General features: G+C 43.4%; 1 protein-coding gene across 1 annotated transcript; it reads right to left on the reverse strand.

The window, feature by feature from the left end:
• Positions 1 to 338: 338 nt before the first annotated feature.
• On the reverse strand, positions 339 to 22,279 carry PLAC9 (placenta associated 9). The gene is made up of 4 exons (XM_077821133.1): positions 22,135 to 22,279; positions 4,029 to 4,129; positions 1,582 to 1,702; positions 339 to 525 (listed from the first exon to the last, which is right to left on the reverse strand). The coding sequence occupies exons 1-4, from the start codon at positions 22,190 to 22,192 to the stop codon at positions 515 to 517; spliced, it is 291 nt and encodes a 96-aa protein (XP_077677259.1). The 5' UTR covers positions 22,193 to 22,279; the 3' UTR covers positions 339 to 514.
• Between the last annotated feature and the right edge of the window lie 1,841 nt (positions 22,280 to 24,120).

The raw sequence follows: 24,120 nt of genomic DNA on the forward strand, positions 1-24,120 counted from the left end.
AGAACACCCCTAGTTCTGTCAGACCAGTCTAGGAGTGTGTTAAGAAAATTCTGAACGGAAGTCATAATTGAATACATGTCTCCACCAGTACACACTGGTGACAAGAGCTGAATTCTTAGGTAGAAAGGAGTAACAGCCACTTCCTGGACTTTGAGATTGTGGTAGTTGAGTTTGTCAGGTGTGATCTGGCCCAGGTAATAAGGAGAAAGGATCAGGCTGAAATTTTCAAAACTGCTGATGTCAGGGGATCTTTGAAAATCTCACCTTCCAAATGCACGTTTCGTCCACTGTGGGGTCTAGATTGCTTGTAAGATAAAGCTTTACAACGATGTCTGAAAAGCAATTCTTTTTATTAAAAAGCACAAACACAAAGTAATTGACTTCTCAGTGTTCTTCATCCCTCTTCAATCTCTAGAAATCCTACAAGGCATATTAAAGCAACAAAGTGCAACTGTCTGAGACAACCATACTGTGGAATATTATTAAATTCTGTTCTCTTCCATTGTCCTGGTGCTCAGCTGGCATCTGTGGGGAGAAGGTTTGATGATATTTTTGGTGATATGAAGGCGAAATAGATACTTCACATGTGTGAGTTTTTTGACACTTTAAAGAACAAATAAGAGAGTGGCTCTGCTAAGTATGAGAGAGGCTCTACTGATTCATTGAGTCACAGAGGGAAGACCCCTGCAGTCTCTCTACAATTCTTGATAATTCAACAATTTCTTCCCTTTCCCCCACACCTCCCTAGTATATACTGTACCTTGTAAAATATAAATAACACTGTCTTCTTTCCTAATTCTACAAATCAGGTTACATCTGACTTCCATTTTATAGTCCCTCAAACGTTTTCATTTTTGGAAAAACGTGTAGCTAAGGTAGGGGAGAGCATTCAGTACTGATCAGTAACTGTGGTTAAAGGAGAGACAGCATGGTATAATGAATAGGCACTGGACTGGGATGCAGGAGCCCTTGGTCCTAAACCTAGCTCTTGATGCTGACCTGGAGACAGGTTTCTCAGGGGGGCTGAGGCACTGGAATGAACTTCCACACGAACCAAGGTCCATCATAAACCTTGGGCTCCATGTGCCCGTGCAAGGCACACTTCTGCAACCTACCTTCTCAAAACACCCAGCCGTGTGTACATTAAATAACCAAAAACCTCACCAAAACAAAATCCTATATTCCAAGCACAGGTTTTTTTTCCTTTGAAGAGTGAATGGGAGAGAGAACAAACTACATGTGACAAATATTAGTCACTTCACTTAATGCATGACTGGCAGGTACTCAGCTACTAAAGTGATGAGTTCTATGCAAAATCGTGTATTGCAGTGTCACCTTGTAGAAGTCACTTCACCTCTCTGGGCATGTTGGTTTGCAGATGCTCTTCATGCATGCATGCATTTGGTGTTCAAGCTCTGCATTTCAAAAGTAAACTCAAGCTACCAAAAATGTAATCTTTCCAGTGATTTTCAAAAGACTATATGTGGGGCTACAACTTGGGGGGGAAAAATGGACACTTTGGTGTAGCACAACAAAAACTATTGCTGACCTTCCTACAAACTATCCCTAGGAGATACTGACCATCAAAAATGTCCATGAGGGGGATTCCAGGAGCAATTGGGGCACTCCATGCTGTTTCACTGATGTCCTTCAGTAACGTCTTCACTTCTGACTCAAGATACTCGACTGTTTTTTCTACCTGCTAATAAAAACAGAGGCAGGGAAGTCAGGATAGGATGGAGGGGAAAGACTACCCAGCTTGCTGGTAAAATAGGTAACTGAGGGTCAGGACGTGAGCTACAACTGTGTTTCAGTCCTGTAGTCTTCTAATCAGTTGAACTGCCTGTTGGTTTAATAACTTTTGTGTCATACTGACCTCTGGTGGCCATGAGAGATTAAACCTTCACACTTCATTAAATTTTTGTTTTTTACATGTAGCAGGTCAATAAACTGAGTTGTGTGTAATGTTGGCTTTTGGAGGACGGGTTAGAAAGGATGTGTTTGTCTGAGCCAGCAAAGCACCCAGGAAAACCCAACCAATGGAGAAGCTGGGTCAGAGGTGCCAGGGGGAGGGACTGCCTGTTAAGAACTGAGAAAAGGCAGATTAGGAGCCAGCGCGTGTGCTTATTGAAAACACTTGGGTGCTGAACATAAAGCTTGTATTGCAGATGCTTCCTACACTATGGCAAGACCCTAAAGGGCCCAACTTGACTAGAAATCCATTCACTGCCTTTATTTGGGTTTTAAGCATCTGCAGTAGCCCAGCCTCCTCCTTCAGCCATGAAGTCTGCAAGGAACTTGTGTTAATGTTCTCTCACAGCTAATAATGATCTGATGTGACAGCTTTGGCTGGGCACTAGGAGCAATTAAATATCAGTGCTGTGAGCTACAATATGAACCCAGTCATAAGTTTGACACCTCAGCCAGCAGCACTGATGTGGACACACAGTCTTTTGCCATAGGCTTTTCTCCAGTCTAGCACCTGGAAATAGGTAATGGCCTTGTTAACCTTCCAGCCGTACTGCACAAGCAATCTTCTTCGCTGCAGACTTTTTGGGAAGAATGGGGGTGGGGGTTAAGAGTGGAAACTCTCTGGGTTTGAAGTTGAATTCGAGGGGTAGGGTGGACTAGTCCTGTCCTGGGACAATCCAATATTCAAAGAAATTCTGTTTGCAGCCTATATTTTGAAGCACTAAGAAGCTGGGATTGGCATGTTGAAGATTAGATTTTTATAAAGGGTGAATGAGTGAACTCTTAGTAAATAGTTAATCAGGGGTTGAACCTAATAAGTTAATATGATCTTTAACCATGGATACAACAGGTGTGACCTGCCCTTTACAGGCCAGGAGGCGTGGGGCCAGCCCTTTTCTATTAGCAATGCCCTCCCATGCCACACCTGTGCAGGCTGTAGGATTTTTAAGAAGGGATGAAGCGAGCAGAGGTGGGCCTATTAGAAAGCGCTATAGGGGTGTGGCTAGTTCCTGTAGTGAGCCCTGGAACAAAGGAACTAGCCATAGATGGTCATATGCCCCTCAGAAGAAGGTGTTTCAGATAAGTCATTGACCAGGCCAGGTTCCAGGAAGGCAGCCCTGGGGGCCAGTGTTCCTGTAGAGGACCACGGAGCTGAGGGAGAGGAAGAAGTGGAGAGTGACTTCTTCTGCTCCAGGGGAGATGTAGGCTCTCTGTGAGGGAAAATCCTGTGTAGCAGCGCTCTAGTAAGGAGGGAGAGAGACTCGATTTAAATCAGCTGAAGCCCAGGTGGGATGGAAGCCCATTTTGGTTTCTGTTGTGCTTGGATTCCCAGGAGGGAATAGCTCAGGGAATCGGCGCTCTAGTGAAGGCTCAGAAGAACAGGGTTGAGCCTGGGAGGGATAGAAGAATTGTGTAAATTTATGTAATGTAGGACTATTGGTGAAGGTGGTGGTGATCCACTTGAAGGGCCAAGCCATGTGAATCCCTAGAAGAGATATACAAACCTGGGGTAGGAATGCTGCAGCGCCACCCTGTGCTATGAGGGGGTTCTCTGGAAGTAGGTCCCCAGTTTCAATAACTTATCTGAAACACCTTCTTTTGAGGGGCATATGACCATCTATGACCCATACTGCTCCAGTCTGTAACATGTTTGTAGTACTTAATGAAGAATTAAGTGCTATAAATGTACCCTTGATATAACACATGATGACTAAACCAACTAAACAACTGCATGGAAAGAGATGCCCCTTCTCTTTTCTCTCAGGTCCAGCCTAATCTCTATGGAAGCTCTGGTCCAGCAACCTACAGATGTACTATGGGTGAAATCCTGGCTCCTCTGAAGTCAGTGGCAAAATTCCTATTGACTTCAGTGGCACCAAGATTTTATCTCCTGCCTTTAAGCACTTAGTTCTGCTGCAGATAGGGCAAGAACACTGGCCTGGCTAAACTGAATCTGGGAAGGAAAAGTGCCTGAAAATGTGGCCTCTTGCCCCACCTTTTTGGTCAGCCTATTCGGACAAAGCTCTGGTTTGGGGTCAGGTGGCAGCAGTTCTTACCTCTTCGATCACATCTAAGCGCCTATGGATTGTGTTGTGTTCATTGCACCAATCGCTCCTTCCTGAACTTCCAGGTAGTATGCTGACAGGATCTGCGGCAGCTGTGGAAACCATTACAGTCATGTGACAGGGCTTTGCTACTGCTAACAGTTGATGACCTTTCATCAGGCAGCCCAGCTTGGAGTTCTAACGACTGAAGGGCTCTTGGGATGTTAAAGAGAATGCAATGAAACACCAACATAAGATTTTGAACCTGTGGTCCTAATAAGTAAGCCCCCTAAACCAGTCCCTAAGGTGTTATGTTGTGGTACACACACTGGGGTTGTTGGGATCAAGCTGTACGCTTTTTGAGACCATTGATTTTCTTCCTTGACATGTAGCCCTTGTTATATGCATATTCTGTGCTTTCCATAACATTGCTGTATCTCTACTAATGTATATCCTGATGGTCAAAGAGGTGCAGCTGTCCTTCCACCTGACTCTGTACTAGCCTTTCACTAAAGGAAAGTGGTGTACCCTGGCCTGGAAGGGCAGGCCTGTTTGCTTACGCTGCTTGAAGGGATACAACTATCTGTTTGGTGATGCCTGTTGCCATTGAACATGTGTCTGTTTTTCTAGTTTCACAGCAGGGAGGAGAAATAATCAAGACGTGTACAAATGATGTTTTGTTGACAAATGGTGTGTCTGTGGGGCTGTTTACAATGCGGTTAATCTTTGTTTATCTGCTTAGTAGTGCTGTTGATTGTTTGCATTGCTCTTCCTCCTGATTTACTCAGAGACTTGACTGAGGGCACTAATGAGCTCCTTTCACTTCATATTAGTGCACTTTTCATTTTCTTGTCTGTAGCCTCTGAGAGGACCATGGGTATGGGTTAGGAGTCTGCCAGCATTCATTCATTAATGTCGCCGTCTCATGATGAATTCGCTTTAATAATTCTTTCATGTCTGTTATGCACTGCTGCATTAGGATTTTACACAAAGGCTTACTAAAACCCTATCAGTTCTTAACAAAATTCATAACTAACGGTACCTCCAAAGACACAAGCATTTCAGCTGGGAATGCTGAATGTGAAAGGATAGGATGCAGGACAGTCCTGTGGAAAAGGGTGTGAGCTAAGAGACCAGTGTTCTATTTCCGGCTCTGCCACTGATCTGCTGTGAGCAAATTAATACACCCCACACATCTTGTCTATTTTTACTTTTAAGGTCTTTGGGATGGGATTGTCTCTGTGTTTGTACAGGACCCAGAGCGTCTCCTTTCCTTTGGTCTCACTTCTGTTGTTGGGTTCAGTGTGTGGGTGCTGGATGGCATTGGTAGACAGTGGTATGTGGGATGTCAGAGTAAATGATCTAGGCATCCTTTCTGGCCTTAAACAAATAATAATGAGTTAATTTTAAGAACCTCCTATTAAAAAGATAACTGACAAACACTAAAGAAATAGATCATGCCCTTTTTAATAGCAGAATGTGTCACTGTTACAAGATGCTTGTTCGCTAACGCTCATGGAACTCATTGGGAGTTTTTTCTATCAATATCTATAAGTGCTGAGCCACCTTTTCCATCCCCACCTCCCACCACCCCCCGCTCTACTACAAACTGTGGAGAGGGGAAATGGGTACAAAATATACATTAGCTGATGAATATTCTATTGAATTTCTTAAGTACAGTTATAAAGTGGCTAAGAGCCACAATTGTTGCACTAAAAGTTGTCCCTTGAACAGAATCTTAGAAATGTAGGGCTAGAAGTGACCTCAAGAGGTCAGCAAGTCCAGCCCCCTGTGCTGTGGCAGGACCAAATAAACCTAGACCATCCCTGCAAGGTGTTTGTTCAACCTGTCTTTTAAAATCCTTCAGTGATGGGGATTCCATAACTTCCCTGGGAACCCTATTCCAGACTTTAATTACCTTCACTGTTTGAAAGTTTTTCATAATATCTAACCTAAATCTCCCTTGCGGCAGATTAAATCCATTACTTCTCTGGGTCCAGTGAAAGTAGGACAAGAACAATTGATTGTCTGTTCTCTTTATACATACCACCCTTAACGTATTTGAAGACTTATCAGCTTCCCCCCACCCCCAGTCATCTTTTCTCAAGACTAAACATACCCAGGTTTTTAACCTTTCTGCATAGGTCATAAATCTTTTATCATTTTATTGCTCTCCTCTGGACTCTCATTAATTTGACCACATGTTTCCTAAAGTGTGGTGCCCAGAATTGGACCCATTACTCCAGCTGAGGCCTCATCAGTGTGGAGTAGAGTGGGACAATTACCTCCCACATCTTCCATATGACACCCCTGTTAACCCACTGCCAAATGATGATTGGATTTTTTTTTTTTTTTTTTGCAGCTGCATCACATTCTTGACTCATTCCACTTGAGATCCTCTATAACCCCCAGATCTTCTTCAGTACTACTACTGCCTAAAAGTTATTCTCTATTTCTGCAGTAGTGCATTTGATTTTTTTTTCCTTCTTCCTAAGTGAAGTACTTTGCACTTGTCTTTACTGAGTTTCATCTTGTTGATTTCAGACCAATTCTCCAATTTGTCAAGATCATTTTGAATTCTAATCCTGTCCTCACAAGTGCTTGCAACCTTTCCAAGTTCAGTGTAATACGCAGATTTTATAAGCATACTCACCACTTTGTCCAAGTCATTAATGAAAATATTGAATAATACCACACTCAGGCCTGAACCCAGGCAAGACTCCACTAGATCCTCTCTCCCAGGTTGACAGTGAATCATTGATAACTATGCTGTGAGTACAGTCTTTCAACTAGCTGTGCACCCATCTTATAGGAATTTCATCTCGACCCCATTTCCCTTGTTTGCTTATAAAAATGTTATGTGGGCCTGTGTCAAAAAGCCTTACTAGAATCCAGTTATATCACATTTACTGTGTCCCTGTTCCCTCCCCCCGCCCCCCACCCCGCTTTATTCACTAGGCTGGAGTGTCGCAGATAAAAGAAGACATTTTCTGAAGCTAGATTATTTTTTTTCTAATCTACAATGTGATTTGATCTTTATTTTAAAATGGGTTAGTCAATGCTTAAATAGATACCATTTCCAATCTTCTCTTTGAAGGTAGATTTTGATTTGTTTCAGTGAATTCACCAATAGGTGGCGTTGCTGGGACTGAATCCTACTACAGCAATATGCCAATTTAACTCTCAGCAAGGACTGCTGGAATTTGGCTTGTACATAGCTACTCAGTATTCTGCAAATGGATACAGAACACTACAGTCATCAATATTTTGTTGCTACTATTGATCTGGAAACATTTTTATGCTATCTTAACTACAAGTAAAAAGGAAGTCTGGCTATAAGAACTGACTGCATAGATCAGTTATGAAACAGTAATTTGTCATGACAGTTATGCAAGACTATCATAATGGGGTAAGCTCCATTCTACTGAGAGAGGCTAATAAAATCTCTCTCCCGCTCCAATATTTACAGATTTAAGACTGATCTGATTCAGCAGCATGCTGAGTTGCAGCCTTTCCTGTCTAGAAGACCTCGGTCAAGGAGAATTGCATGCGTACCTTGCCTGCTGCTATTCTTTTCAGAAGTTACATGTATGATTCTCAGATATGCAGTGTTCTCATTAGCAAAGTTGATTTATTAACAGAGCATAGCGGCAGGTCAGATGTGAAGGAAACAGTTTCTAATTCAGCTTGTTAAGAACTTCCCCAGGTTTAACCACAGTGGGTAAATGCTGTAAAAGTAAAATGTGTGGTATTCATGAAAATGGAAAGGAATATTGACATCTATAACCTCTGATGCATACTGAATGCTCTTGTTCTGAGCTTAGTACAGCAAATACAGGAAGGTAACCCCGTGTAAAAATCCCACAATGGAATATTATTCTCTTTAGTGTTGAGTGCTGCGATAACCTAATGGTAGGTGGCTGGATCAGGAGGATATGGGGAAGGTTTGAGTAGGGACCCAGCATCCAGTGTGTACATTTGTTAAAGTACCCTTTGGTCAGCTTTAAGTGCCAGATTCATTTAAGTTTGCTCGCTTTATGGAAACAGAATGCAAGGAAGTTAGTGTTTAGCCAATGCTGCCTCCTCTCATTATGATCCTTATAACGTTCATGTAGGTTATAGAAAACACAGGGCTCTATTGGCATGAATGGACACTGCTGGACACTTGTGCTGCTGGACACTGACTCTGATATTGGGGTTCTCTCTGCTTCTCTAATTCCTCCAACAGTCTGCAGTGCCTGGAACCACGAGATTTCCTTACATCTTGGCCCCGACTTAGGCCTTGCCTACGCTACAGGGAAAAGTCGATCTAAGATACGCAATTTGAGCGACGAGAATAGTGTAACTCAAGTCGACATAGCTTAGATCTACTTACGGTGGAGTCCACACTACGCTATGTCAATGGGAGACGCTCTCCCATTGACTCCCCTTACTCTTTTTGATCTGGTGGAGTACAGGAGTCGATGGGAGAGCGATCCGTGGTCGCTTTAGCGGGTCTTCACTAGACTCAATGCATCAACTGCCACACGTTGATCCCCAGGTAGGTGTAGATAAGCTCTTGGCAGCCATGGAGAATACTGCTGACTACGATGTGGCAAAATGGGAGTTAGAAGCAGGGATGGTACAATTAGGCCTTCTTCAAAGAACCAGCTTTTGTCTTTACTTTGCCTTGTCTATCCGGGTGCCTGTGAGATTCTGTTCTATAGGCGGCACCTCAACATGACGCTGCTTGGCCTGAGTGCTGCTCTCAGCAGGTGAGCACTGGGAGGGGGCGGGGGGAGGGGGCCAGGGCCAGGGCCAGGACGAGTCAGCAGTCCTCCCAAAGTAGGGCAGGTACATTTCACTGGGAGATCAAGTAAGAGGACAGTCAAAGAGCGTAATACAAAGAGTGTCTCAAGATAGCTGGGTAAGAATTAAATCTAAAGGTGGTTCTGAAACTCCGATTCCTCTGGTGTGGTTTTTATGGAGCTTTTTCAGGAATAAGCTGTGGGTGGGGGAGAGTGCAACTGTAACAAGCTAAGACGAGCTAGGCCAAGAATAAGTCAGCTACAAGTCGTTCCTGTGTAGACAAAGCACACCTGAACGGTTCAGGTGTTCCCATGCACATGCTCTACTATTCTAGAAAAGTCACGTGAGAAAACTCTGATTAGAAGTGCAGTAGAATCTACACACCCACTCTGAGTAAAATCTTGATGGGCAGTTTATAATAAAGAACTCGTGAAGGCCACCTGCTTTTGTACTGTGCTATGTAGAGTTTATACGCTATGACATAGATGACTACGTTTTCAAAAATAACACGTGATTTTTTTTATTTTGGGGGGGTGCTCAATTTGATAGCTTAATTTGATAGGCCTGGTTTTCAGAGGGTGGGAAAGTGTTTCAAATTAGGCACTCAATCACTAGTCAATCTTGGAAATTTAGGTATGTGTAGGATTGACGTCTGGCTGTCAGGCTATTCTCCAAGGGACAAAACTTTGACGTAACGATCTTGTCTTCCAAGCAGTTGTATTTACTTAACAGACTAGATCGCTCAGACGTTTTGCAATAACGTTTCAATCTGGAGGAAAAATCAGTCGTAGTGGGCCAAATTCCTCTCCAAACTTCAAGTCCAAGACCCCTGGGCTACAGTCTACTTTTTGCAAGTGAAATGCTAAGCAGACTCTTAAAACCCAAACTACTCACTCTGAAGGTTGACATCTTAATATTCAAACGGTTTTTAAAACTCTATGCTAAATAGGCTATTAATTAAGAAAGAGGGCTTATTCTTCAGAAAAATTAGCCTTTTTGCAGTAACAGGGTAACTACGTTCGTGTGTTATCAAGAGTTACTTACAATTTCTATGACCATTGTATATGCACTTGGAAACTTTAAAAGGCTGCTACATGCACTGTGCTGTCCTTTTCCCCCTTTCCCTTTCTCTTGATTAAAAGTACTGAATTGTCTATGCCAATGAGTTGAATAACTTTAAATTCCTTGTGTGGTATAGCCCATAACTAATAGAGGGACCAGGAAATTGGTAAATCTCTTAATCAACTGCTAACAAAAATCTTTCATGGATATGTAGGAAAGAAATGGAGTACTTTGGGATGGACTCTGATCTAGTCGGTCTTTTCCATCCCTAGAGGACAGGACTTCGCCTTTTTATAGGGGATGGTTACAGTAATTAACTGTTAATTCATCTGAGTGATGGAGACAGAGCTCCAGCTGGTGGCCAGTGTGAAGCACCAGGTTTGTGTGGTGTGGTTGCTGAAACACCAGCAGCCACATGTGCCTTGTCCACTGTTACTATAGCTGGGGGAGAACTGAACTCATGTAAATGACTGCACTCGATGACCGAGAGAATCAGGCCCATAACTTTCAGTAATGGGTTGAATGTTTGCCATGTTGTACCAGTAAATGATAATGTGTACGTTTGATATTGGGTTACACAGCGATTTTAGACATAATGTGGCTCATCAGCTGAAACTTTTTGCTTGATGACATGTAGGGAAGCTCTCACAGCTGTAGACCTCCATATGGGCCAGTCTAATCCCAGTTGTAACCATAATTTCTTGTAATTGCTTTCAAAAGCTGGCTGTGATATAGCAAACTAAACAACAACAACAAAATCTACTTGCACCCCTCTGTGGGTATGTCTTCACTGCAGAGTTAACTCGTTATCTACACTCAAGCTATTCCTTTGGAGTTAGCCTTGCTCCGGAGAGAACAGCCACACTGTGAAATAACATTTGAGCTGCTCACTCACCCATGTGTGGCACTAAGGCTTCTGGGGGCATGTCCCATGGTTCTTTGCACTGCAGTAAATTGAGCTGCTCTATGAATTCTTTTCCAGCGAACTGTGGGAGACATTGTTTGTCCTTTCTGGGCAGATGGAGGGAATTGTGAGAAGGGATTAGAGGCCTACTGCCACTCAAGTGGCGATAGCTTGTGTCCATGCTGCAGAGTGGTCATGTTAGCACTGACGAATTGTGCTAATCTGAGCTTTAGTCTTTACCACCGACACTTCAGCCATCTTGAGTTAAAAGCACCACCACACATGGCTTTTTGTGCGAGTTAAGGACAACACTCGAGTTACATCATGAGTTGACACTGCAGTGAGGACAAACCCTGTGTTACTCCCAAGATCATTGTTTCTTTAGGATGTCATGTTATTGGTTCAAATCACAAGTAAAAGATCTTCCTAGTCTAGTCCTGAGAACATCTGTCCTTATTCTAACGCAAGCACAAACTGCAGCACACAGAGGCCTATGACCGTGTTATAGGTCAAGACTGATTTGTGTGCAGAAGACTAGTGGGAAGGGAAGTTTGTACAACTGCTGCCCACACTCAGGTGTAGATTTAGCCAACCTTGTTAACAGGACACTTCAATCAACATCTAATCCTTTAATAATCCGATGTATGAATGTATGTCAAAGCAGAATTTTCTCTGGTTTATCTTAAAATATAGCAGCCAGTTGCACTGTTGGACTGTAGCCAAGGGTGGAGTGGAGCTGTTCAAGTAAGAAAAATTCCACTGGGGATGAAGCGATTAAGTTTAGTAATGTCATTGACTCCAATAAAAATATATGACATACAGAGCCCACTCTGATCCATGTAGTGATTATCTTCCAAACATGCCTTCCCTTAAATGTGTGCCTATTTGCATACATGCTCTCTGTGTGAGGTTCAATTCCAAATTCACAGAGGGCACTTATTGTTCCCCTGCCAGAAAGTGGAAAGCTTTAGATAATTTTATTTACTTGACAAAAACCCTGAACTTCATTATAATTTGATTTAGTATTAAGGATAAGCAAACTCAGCCTTAAAGTAGCTACATGGTGAAGACCTTTCTGATAGTAATTGGCTCTTCAGCCTAAAAGAAGGGATAATAAGGTCCCATGGTTGGAAGCTGAAGCTAGACCAATTCAGACTAGAAATAAGTTTGTTTACACAGAGACAGTAAATAACGATTGGAACAACTTACCTAGGGATGTGGGGGATTCTCCATTACTTGTAGTCTTTACATGAAAACTGGATATCTTTCTAAAAATATATGCTTTCGCTCAACAGAAGTTATGGGCTTGCTGCAGAAATTACTAGGTGGGGTTCTGTGGTCTGTAAAGGTCAGGCTAAATAGTCAATAATGGTCTATTCTGACCTTCAAAGGGATGAATCCGCAACACTTGCAATGCTCCATTTCAACACCACTGTGGCTTTGAAATGTTACCGGGTTTGGGATCTGCTCAAGAAAGTGTGTGTGGGGAAGAGGGGGGGAGAAAAGTGAGAGTTAAAAATCAAATTAAAGAGCAGACTGCAAGCTAAATGACAGACAAGTGAGACTAAAACAGGAACCAGATAACAAGTGTGAGAACTTGAAAATATCCAAAAGGTGGAAGGGAAGAGGGAATAATATAACAGGGGAGAGGAAGGGTGTAACTGATGCAGATAACAGCACGTGTGTGTGTGTGTGGTAGGGGGAGGGGTACAACTGAATGGAAGGATCCTTCTCGTCCTGATACATAGCAGAAGCGTCCCTTAATGACTATCTCCCTTGGGGTTGTGGGGAGGTTAGAATGGGTTTAGGAAAAGTTCATGGTGAACCAAAACAACAATTTGAGAGGCTTCTAGAAGCCCTGACCTCCCAAGGGCTTTGCCCTTCTCTGCTTAAATGATTCCATATCTAAATACAGTGTTGTGCTCCGCTTTAAAAAATGTATCTCACTTTAAACTCGAGCTTGTTAGCTTAGCAAATTATACACTTTACAAATGGGGACTGATGTGGTTAGCTGGAAGTTTAGTGAAAAATAGGCCCACTGCAAGCTTCAGATAGTTGATCCTGCTCTGCCCTGAGCCCCTGTTTGCCGTGCTTAATTTGGTAGACTATATATGGTGATTTTGTGATGTGGATCACTGCTCATTAGGGTCTTACCTATTGGCATCACTCACCTTCCATGAATCCCAAGTCTCCATTACGCTCACATCTCCAGAGCTAGAGGTACTGGATGAACTCGTGTCACTAACTGGGTCTGCTACTATCCGCACACCCCCAACCGCCAGTTAAGATACAATGTTCAGCTATTGTATTTTAGGAATTTATATTGATGAGGCTCAGTGCAGTAATAAGTTACATGCAAAGATTGTTTTGAGCTTATGGTATATATTGTACATAGGCTGCGTGCTCCATTCCAGAGGTAGTGCAAGGATTTGCATATTTGTGCACAAATGTAACTTGATTCTCCTCCAACTTACAGTGCAGAACATTGCTGCAAATTCTATAAAGAGCAAGTGACCCAAATTTACAAATAAAGTATGCAGTGCAGACTGGAGAGGAAGAATTTGCCCATTAACTGTAAAAAGTTTAAAGGTAATCTCTAAGACTTCAATCTCCAGGGCTATTCATGCAGTACCTGCTATAAATGCTAAATGCCTTTCCTTGAAAAAGAGAAGTACCAAGAAAAGGAATTCCCATGCATTGTGTATCCAGATGAGTTAATAATAGAGGTAAAGTCAACATAAGAAATAGGCACACTACAAAACCAGTTCTTAGTTTTCCTTTTTGGCATCATTTCTGCCATTGTGTGCACATGTTTGACATTGTTTGGTGCTGCTACGTATTTTGTTTGGAGGCAAAATCAGAAGCAACAGGGTCCGAGGATACTTTTTGCTCTCTGCACCCGTCCAGGAGATTGAAACCATTTAATCTGGATGCAGATTTTGCTGTTGTGATCCATGCCTTTGTCACCCCATGATGGAATTACTGCCATGCACTCCACCTGGGGCATCTACTTGCTTCTGTCTGAAGATTTATACTGATATAGAATGCAGTGGTCCATGTGTCACCGGTTTTGTGGCTTTGGTCTATAAAGCCCTACATGTCTTAGGGGCTTGCCTACTTAGTGGGGGTAATGCACTCTACAGAGGTGTGGTTTCTCAAGTGCACTAATGGTTTGCACACTAACTGGTCCATGCAGACCCTGCTGGTGTGCTTTAATATGGTGCTGTTTGAAATGCTTCTACATTAAAGTGCAGTGGGGAACCTTTAGGGCTTACTAGCACGGTCTACCCAGACCAATGAATGTGCAACACATTAGTGTGCTTTAGAAATCACCCTCCCCCACCCACCATATAGAGTGCATTAACCAACTGTGTAGAGAAGCCCTAGGATATTGGTACTTGAGAGACTAGCTTTTTCCTTGTTCTGTACAACAACAGTGATTTAAAAGAGGGGGCAGGCAGTACAACATTCTCTGTTACAGGTCCTCTGCCCTGGATTCTGGAACATGCGTCCCTTGGGTCCAAAATAACCCAAGACTATTGACCTCCAGGCCATGCTGCCAATCTGCTTGTGCAAATGGCTGCAGAGGTGGGCTTTGGGGGGAAAGCAGAAAGGGGAGGGGAGTTTGATGTTCCCTCAAATGGCTGAACTTTATTTGTTTTTTTAACGTACGGTATGGGTGCCTATATCCTTGGAGAGGTGCTTTTCTTTTTCACTTTTTATTTTTTTTATAAATATAATTTGTTTGTTTTAGAGACTGAGGCACTGTGTTCTATAGACTGCAGCTGGCACTTGTCCAAGGCAGCTGGCGGTGGGTAGCAGCATCTGCATGACTTCATCTGGAAGGGGAACAAGATGCATGCCGTGGCACTCGTACGACTATACATTAGAGTTTTTAGAAGACCAATCAGATGTTTGAGGCACTCAGTCATTGGAGTGATCAGTGCTGCTACAAAACATTAAGCTGGGGTGGGTGTCTGATGTCTTATTCCCTGGTTGGATGGTGAGAGAGGAAGACTCTCATTTTTGGTTGGACATTTTGAATCTTCAGAAGAAGTGTGAGTAACAATCTGATTTGCCCATGCCAGCACTTCCAAGGAAAGGAACCATGTTGCGCCACCCGGCAGAAATAGGATAAAACTACCTGTCTCCTTCAGCACATTGCTTCCCAAAAGCCAAAGACAACTTGAAGGGAGAAGACTGTGTGGTCCAGGGCTGTCCACCTTGGAGCCCTCCTGGTGACATCAAGTGCTTATCTTGGAGAGGCACTGTAGCAGGGTGCTGGTGCAAAAGCACCTAGTTAGCCCCTGCTCAGTCAGCTCCAATCAGGGGAAATAGATTGGGGCTGATGGAAAACACCTGGTGCTGGCCTGAAGATTGGCAACACCTGCTGGCCTGACAAGCCAAGGGCTATAAAGGCTGGGAGGGAGCCAGAAGCTAGGGGGGCAGCCAAGGAGAAGTCAGTCAGGGAGGGAACTGGAGGCCTCCTAGCTGAAGGCTGACTCTGCCTGTAAAAGAGGTTGGATCATCCTGTAAAGCTTGTAAATAGATAGACGCTGGTGGTAGGATAACTGTCGGTAAATAAAGACACGGGTGTTGCGCAACCCTGAAGCCTCTCTGAGCCTTATTGGGGGCAGCAAGCGGGCCCCAGGAAGAGGGGTGGGTCATGGACCCTGTTACAGGCACGTTTAACTGTCTTCCTATTTTTCAGCAATATGGGTTGCCCACTAGCACATTGGGAAAAGACTGTACTTGTGTCCATCCTTCACTCCACCTGATACAATAATGTAGCTGAAAACTGGTGACTGAGCAAAAATCTAATGGTAAGTAATATACAGACTTTTTCTGGAGTGATGACCCAAATCAGTTAATTGATCAGTTCCTGAAACAGAGTACCTAATTAGTAAGGAAATATATGCGCTCCTGTGTATGTTCTAAAGATTGTCAGAGTTACAGGGTGTGTCTTGTTTTGTAACCAGTTCCATTCGAGATTGCTGTAAAGTAGCTTTAAAACTAAATAAGGTACTGTTAACTAGGATTATAGAACAGTATACATGTCTACCGTAGTCAATGGTTTCACACAGCCTTTCAAGTCCTATGTGTATGTAGATATGAAATGAGTCCAAGGGTGCAAGCTTTTTTAACTGCACTCAGTCTGTAGGAGTGTTAATCAGATTGTAGGACTAATATCATTAATTAGGAAATAGGTAATGAGGGTTGACTCCCATAGATCCATTGGGAGGGAAACTTTGGTGAACTGGCATGTGAGTAACTGACCGAATTGTTTTGTGATCTATCTTTGATTTGTTTTTCCTATATTGTGTTAGCAACACCAGAGCTGATAACCAATTGACACAAGTGAGGCCCTGTTCTGAGCAACAATTAGTCATAAAATCTAAAAGAAAGTCACCAATATAGTGGCTGAACATGAGTTATTTTTCTATTGTGGTTACGTGCTTTGATCTGAAAACCTGAATGGTTAGATCAACCAATTTTCTTATTTCTTAGCCAAATCATAGTCCAGTACCATTTTTGACTTCTTATATCCTATATTATTATTATTATTTATTATTATTATTAGTTGCTGCTGTTAAGGATGTATAAAAAACTAAATTGATCTCTTGAATCCTGTTCTTTAGTTAAGCAATTGAATTTAAAAGAACCCCAAGAAAGAAGGTACACCTACTCCATTAGGCAGTTGCTTAACTAGGTTGGTTTTATACCATATCTATCTCACAGTAGATAAGGAGACAGAAATTGTCTCTTGGCCTAAGGAGACATATCTCTTAATCTGTATCTAGTACAGGTGTGGGCAAACTACGGCCCGTGGGCCGCATCTGGCCCGCAAACCATTTTAAGCTGTGTCAGGGGCCGCACCATGTGGCTCAGGCCGGGGCATGTGTTGGGGGCCCAACCACGCAGCTCCTGGAAGCTGCGGCATGGCCCCGCTCCAGCTCCTACTCACTCAATGGGAGCTGCAGGGGCCATGCCTGCAGATGGGGCAGCGTGCCAAGCCGCCTGGCCGTGCCTCTGCGTAGGAGTCAGAGAAGGGACATGTCACTGCTTCCGGGAGCTGCTTGAGGTAAGCGCCACTCGGAGCCAGCACCCCCGTGAACCTTTCCCGACGCCCCTATCCCGGCCCTGATCCCTCTCCAGCTCTCCAAACCCCTCAATCTCAGCCTAGAGCGCCCTCCTGCACCCCAAACTTCTTATCCCCACCCCCAGCCGGAACCTGCACCCCTTCCCGCACCCCTGCCCCAGCCCTGATCCTCCTCCCACTCTCCAAACCCCTTGGGCCCAGCCCAGAGCACCCTCCTACACCGCAAACTCCTCATCCCTAGCCCCACCCTAGTGCCCTCACACACACACCCCGCACCCCAACCCCAATTTTGTGAGCATTCATGGCCCGCCATACAATTTCTATTCCCCGATGTGGCCCTTGGGCCAAAAAGTTTGCCCACCTCTGATCTAGTAGATAGAAGAGTGAAAGCTGTTGTAGCTTCTCATGCCAGGAGTCTCTGGGGCTAACTTGTCAGCTCCATACTGAATGTAGTTTGTATGGGCTGTTTGTGAAAGTAGGTAGCTTGTTTCAGAAATAGGACAGTACAGTGGGAGTAAGTTATGTCTTTGCAGCCTCTCTGGAGATTTCCTTTGTTTTATTTTTTTCCAGACTGTACTTAGCTACTCCTGAGAGCTTGCTGTAGATGGGAGACAGATTACATTTTCCTATCATTCTATGTGGTGTAAATATGGTATATTTAAGGCTCTACTTGAATTGCAGGATGATTGTCAAAAATTTGTGGCTGAGTTGTAGACAAGCCATGGAAAATTGTGGAAAAGTAATACTAGACCTTATTTGCAGTAATAAAGTCCACTATTCCTTTTCTGCGATTTTCTGCTGCCTGGGGCTCCCGCTGTCAAAAATGCAGTGGAAGCCTAATATTGCAGAATGTGCAATATTGCTAGTTAAGTAGGGCCTTGTATATATTCAATATGCAAGATTCGAGCATTTTAAACCCAATGCTTCCTTCAGCCAGAGCAGATCAACTACAGTTGTTTAAAAATACAGCTGAACAGCATAGGGTTTATAAATGCCACGTGACCCCTGACTTTCTTGGGAGTTAAGATTGTTACATGTGGCTTTTATGAGCTCCATTTAATACTTGACTAGTTTACGAATTTAGTAATAAACTAAACTCCACTTAATGGAATGTAAAGTCTGGAACATGGACTTTTGAAGGGTTTATTAAATCTGGTAAAGAGCCTAATCCTACTTGGACCCCTTCTTCAGACCTCTGATTCTTCATACAACACACAGTCAACCTGTGGAATTCTTTGATAGGGAACGTTGTGAAGGCCAAGACTATAACAAGGTTCAAAAAAGAACTAGATAAGTTCATGGAGGTTAGGTCCATCAATGGCTATTAGCCAGGATGGGCAGGGATGCTCTGAAGTGGCCTACCCTCTGTTTGCCAGAAGCTGGGAATGGGTGATGGGGGATGGATTGCTTGAAGATAATCTGTTCTGTTCGTTCCCTCTGAAGCACCTGGCATTGGCCGCTGTTGGAAAACAGGATACTGGGCTAGCTGGAACATTGGTCTGACCCAGTCTGGCTGTTCTTAAGTTCTTATGATCTTATTCTGCTCAGAGCCCTCCCTGTATCCAGACACACACACACACACACACCCCTCTATTGTGCCACCTTCCTTTTCCCTCCCCCATCAGAGCTCCCAGATAACAATGCCTGTGTAACCTAAGTGCTTAATAGGAAGATATCTCTTAAAGAGATCTATGGGGGTAGGAATGAGTTGTCTGGTTCGTTGTTTTTTTGTTTTTTTTTTTTCAACAGGCCATGATTCTCTTTATTCTTCTGGAAAGGATAAAATTCCATTCAGAGTTAGAGGTTGAACAGTTAGAGAAAAGCTTTATACAGTACAAATAGTTCAAGCAATCTTTCCTAGAAATATGATTGCTTAATACTGTGTGTAGTCTCCAGGACCTCTATTGTATGAAAAGATAACAGCTTCCAAGTCTATATTGACCATTTGACTCCATCCTGGAAGTATTCAACGAGGTTACATATGTAGCCTTAGAACTTCATAAAAGGCACCTGGAAGGTTTTTTGTGTTGCATGTTCGTTGTTGCTAGGCAGATGCACAATTAGCTCTCCACACCCAGAAGTTTCTGGAATTGGGTGTGGTAGTTTTGGGTATGCTCAATAAGTTCCCTGTAGCTAGACTCAGACTCCATGAGGGCAAGCAGTCAGGGCAGCTGCTTTATAAATGCCATGTGCCCTGTGTGGGCTGGGAAAAGCTGAACCTAGGAGCAGAAAGCAGGCTGTTTTCCCCCAACTCTGAAGGGTTTTGCCACAGGTTTCTTTTATCTACATACTTAGTTAGCTGATTAGCTAACTGAGTGACTTCAGCAGAGGAAGAGTCTGCATGGATTTCCGTTGGAAGTTTCTACAAGCAAGAGGAAAGAAGACACTGTTGCAGTGCTTTAGACCCAGCAGACTGTGTAGATGTTGGTGATGAAAGACTAACTCAGACTTGGGTGTGCTCAACCTTTGCTTTTGGGAACTCGGAGTTACTTCTCACTGCATTTCTGTGGAGACTGACCTATTTAGATTTAATTTTTGTCTAACTGTGAAGATAATATATGTGGATTATAAAGTACCCATGTTATGTTGTAAAACTTAAGTTATTATTTATGTTGCTTTATCATTATAAGATTATGTAAAATTGCTACTAAATGAAATTAATTATTAAATTAAATTAATTATTCTTTTTGAATTTGATTGTGTAGACTCTATGCATTCATTGCTGAAAATCCTCAGTGACTGAATTCTGGGTCTCCATGTGCTTTGCTCTGGGAGTTGGGTTTTTTTAGGCTGTAGGAGAAGGACAGTGAAGTAAACTCTAGCCCACCCAAAGGTTACCCCTGCATATGTTATCTGTGTATCAGCGCTTCTGGACTTGCATATGGAGATTAAATGTCCGTGACTGGGGGATGTGAACTAACTCACAACTGATTTATGACATGAGGGATGGAGGACAAAAATCTAGCTTACAGTGGAAATGCTCTTAAAATCTTAACAATGGATTTGCTTCTCCTGCTGAGTAATGTATTCAGTGGAGTGTAGACTCCTGGATGCAAAGCACATCACTGTGCAATTGTAAGATGCATGCAGCCAGACTTGGCAGGAATAGACTGATCTGAAGCCGTTTTTCCTCTCTCAAATGCTCAGGCATGCTGATCATCCAGGCATAGGCGCCGACTCCGTGGGTGCTCCGGGGCTGGAGCACCCACGGGGGAAAAATTAGCAGGTTCTCTGTACCCACTGGCAGCCAAGCTCCTCCCCCCCCCCTTGCCTCCTTTTCCCCGCCTGAACGCGCCGTGTCCCCATTCCTCCCAGCACTTCCCGCCCCTGCACCGCGTGACAGCTGTTTGGCCGCACTTAGGACTTTCTGGGAGGGAGGGGGAGGAGCAGAGATGTGGCACGCTCCGGGGGGGAGGAGGTGAAGAAGGGGCAGGGCAGGGGCAGGGAGTTTTGGGAAGGGATGCAAGGGGGATGGGGTGAGGGCGGTGCAGAGGTGGGAAGAGGCAGGGCAGGGGTGGGGGCCAGGGGCGGTGGGGGGATGGGGTGTCGAGTACCCACCGGGCAGAGGGGAAGTCGGCACCTATGCATCCAAGTCTGGTTGCTGATCTAAGGGTTGTTCAGCACTGAGTTCAGAACAGCCCACTGAGTACCTTTTATAGAGCTGCCCAGATAGGGGTATCACGCTGGAGTACTTGAGTGAGCCAGTTGTTCTGAGGGGGCAGCCATTGCAGTGCACTGGGTGGCCTAGCACACCCCAGCAGCAACAGAACCCCATCGAATAGCCCAGCACGCCATAGTGAAGCACAGTGTAGGGAGTATGTGCATGTTAATCTAGGAGACTCCATGCCACCACTAGTCTTCATCAAGCTACTTGTCAGTAGAGCAGGGTGAGAATTTTTCAGAGACCCGTGACTTTGGTGGAAAATGCCAATTTGTGGAAATGTATTAGTTCAGACAAGACTTTCTCAGGTTGGGAGGGGAGAGAGAGGACCCAGAATACCCATAACCTGATGACTAGGGTACTCACTTCAGATGTGTAAGGCCCAGGTTCAGGCCCCTGCTCCCAATCGATACCTTGGTCTATTGGCTATTCTGGGGTGGTCTTGCTCATGTTTGTTTGGATCAGAATGAAAATAAAGTTCAACATTTCAGACTCTTTGATGAAACACAAATGCTGTTTTGCAGCCAGTCCTACTTGAAAGTCACAAAATGCAGGAAAGGGTAATGAGCTCGTATAAAGTGAAGGAAACCCATCTAGGCTGAAAGCTGGCATAATCTCTGAAAGATGTAGGCTTGTACAATAACAGTGAAGGTTGGCCTAGGTTTGGGAGGGGAAAGGTACCACTAGTTTTTCAGGAACTGTTTTGGTTGTAAAGAAAACCTGCTAACTTGTCATAAAATCCAAAAAGTTAAGTGCTGTTAAGCAGTAAGAGGAGAGGAAAAAATGATTGGCTCTAGCTATTAGAAAACACATAAAACAAACATTCAGCAATGCAAGATTTGTGGATACATGGGGACTATAACTCCTTGAACCAGCCAAATGGAAATTTTGATTGAGAATAGATTTTCCGTGCTCACTATAAAAGCAGCTGTAATTTTGTTAGAGGGTAGCCCAGAGCTAGATGTACTAGTAATAAAAATTAAACATAGATACCAGTGTGCTGTCTATGTGCTTATTCTAGGCTCATCTTCACCATGTATCCACATGCTTAGAGCTATGTGCTTAGACAGCTCAGGAACAAGTAAAAGTCAATAACTACAAAAGCACCAGAAAGAGAATTTGTTATTACTAATGGAAAATTCAAAGTAGATTTCTTTCTGATCTCCTGGGACATTGATCTCCCATTGCCGATGTGGAGTTAGTTCAAGATGGTTTTGTGTGTAGATTATTTTTAAGACTGCCACAGCTATCATTATAAACACGCAGGGCATTAGAAGCAGCATGAGGATGTGGTTCTAAACTTCGACAATAGCTCAGTGATATGTTTCATGAGTGATGAAACTTCTCCTATTGTGTAACATTTCTAACTAGAGCTGTAATGCTCACATGCATTTTAATAGCACAAAATATGAGCCTCTCCTATATAAAAAATACTTATGTAGTGCTTTACAAACACTACCTACGTCATCTTCACGTAAAATCCTTGTTGACTTGCTTTCAGCACCTATACAAAGAAATTATCTACTTTTTTCCCCATGCAAACCCTTCACCCAATAAGTTAATTATCCTACAGTTTGTTCCTTGTAAGCTTGGAATCACTTACCTGAAAAATCTTGCTCCTGAAGCACTAAAATAAAAGCCAGAGTCCAAATGAACAGCATGGTTTCGAAGCCTCCAAGCTCTGTCTGGGGATGTTGCCTAGTCCGGGAGGAGAGGAGCAATGCAGAGTCCCTCCTCCGTTTACATAGCCTCCCAGTCCAGGCTTTTGTGCTGAGGTTTAGCCAGAGCGCTTGGAGGAAATACTCCAAAGCTGAGCCAAGATTTTTAAGCTGAGCTCTTTCCTTCCTCTTTTTAAAAACACCCCTCAAACGCCACAAAGGGTCCAGTTAACCAGGCAAGCTGGCTGCAGTCCAAGCCTCCAAAACTTTTAATTCTTGTATTTATTTATATTGAGCATGAATGGAATGTGTTGAAGAGCTTCGAACCCTGACCATAGGCAAATGGGGCAAGAAAAAGAGGGGACTGCTCTGCCTGGGATCCTGAGACAGAAGTGGGCGTGTGCATGTTTATTCCTCCTTTAGGAGTCTGTCTAGGGTGGGAATAGTGAGGGTGAACGATTAAGAACATAATGACTTTCAGCATATGGTCTAACAGGTTTTGGGTTTTTAAATCCACAAATCTCCCTGGCAGTACAATTTCTTTCTTTTTAAAGATATTGGCTAGTGGCTAAGTCTCTTTTAGACAGCTGAAAATTCTACTGGATTAAATAGTATTGATCACAGGTGGTGGTAATATCTAGCTCTTGTGTAGGGATTTTTATCCATAGATCTGAAATAACTTTACAAAGGTTATGATTACCCCATTTTACAGACAGAGAAACTGAGGCACAGAGGGGCAATGACTTGCCCCAAATCACCTGGTAGGCTGGTGGCAGAATCAGGAATAGACCCCGGGTTTTCTGAATCCTGGACCGGTGCTCTTGCCTACACTGCCTTTACTAGTCGTTGTTCTTTCTGCCTAATGTCTTTAAAAGTACTGCTGTGTACCTAATCTGGGGATCATTGCACTGAATTTTCAGTTTTGGAGCCATCTTAAATCCTAACCCAAATCTTGATATTTGTCTTTGATACTGTCATGCATGAAAATTTCAGTGCTAAGGAAGGCTTATCTTGAAGACTTGGTTATCTTTTAACAGGATCACAACTAACTGTTACCAAACATATATTTTTGTCTAATGGGGCTAGCCTATATCGGTTGGGCCAGTGATTAGTGTATGGGACTATGGTTTGGGTTCAGCTGGGCTGTAATCTGGACTCTGCCACAGAATTCCTGTGGAACTTTAAGCACATCGCTTTAAACCATCTGTCCCTCAGATTCCAACTGCAAAGTGGAAACAAGATACTTACTTTACCTCACAGGACTGTGAAGCTTTCTTAATGTTTGTAAAGAGCTTTGAGATTCTTGGGAAAAGTGGATATGTACAAGTAAAGCATTATTCTTTGTTGAAGGAAAATTAACACACGGGGGGAAAAATTACGAAAGCCACTTCAGCAAGGAGTGGCTTTGATAACGTCATCTGTTCTGCGTGGGGCTCACTGGAAATCCTGTTGTCTGACTGAGCCTGTAAAGTTAGTATTTTTCTTGGATGCTTTTGAGGATGACCTTTGTGAACCTTTTGACCTGAGCAGAAAGGTTAACAGAAGCCTAACGTGGATCCAAATCCTTAGTGCCTCCTTTGAAGTGTTGGGGAACAAAAGCAGCAGCATGTCTTCCACAGTCTGAAATGTCTCACTTTTACTAAGTGTACCAAAAGATTAGTTCAGCCGCTCTGTCAGACAGAGCCTGCACAAAGCAGGTTTCACGACAGTGTGTTTCCATGCAACACTTGGTGTCTTTACACTCTGTCTTTTGCCCTTCCAGGAGGAGATTACCAAGTAGTGCCTGAATTTAGTGCCTGATACAGTCACATCTTCTCAGTACAAAGACATAAGTTAAGAACAGAGCCTCAAGTTTTGTTTGGAATATACTTGCTTTTAAAGGTTATTCCTAAATACCAGAACTGCTAAAAACAATAATTTTTCAAGGAAAA

The sequence above is a fragment of the Eretmochelys imbricata genome, chromosome 7 (genome assembly GCF_965152235.1).
Source record: "Eretmochelys imbricata isolate rEreImb1 chromosome 7, rEreImb1.hap1, whole genome shotgun sequence".
Classification (NCBI taxonomy): Eukaryota; Metazoa; Chordata; order Testudines; family Cheloniidae; genus Eretmochelys; species Eretmochelys imbricata.

Coding starts and splice junctions, on each gene's coding strand:
- PLAC9 (XM_077821133.1), bottom strand. CDS start 22,192: ATGCTGTTCATTTGGACTCTGGCTTTTATTTTAGTGCTTCAGGAGCAA. Junction 4,130..22,134: donor TCAGGAGCAAGATTTTTCAG/GTAAGTGATTCC, acceptor TGGTTTCCACAG/CTGCCGCAGATCCTGTCAGC. Junction 1,703..4,028: donor GCTTAGATGTGATCGAAGAG/GTAAGAACTGCT, acceptor TGTTTTTATTAG/CAGGTAGAAAAAACAGTCGA.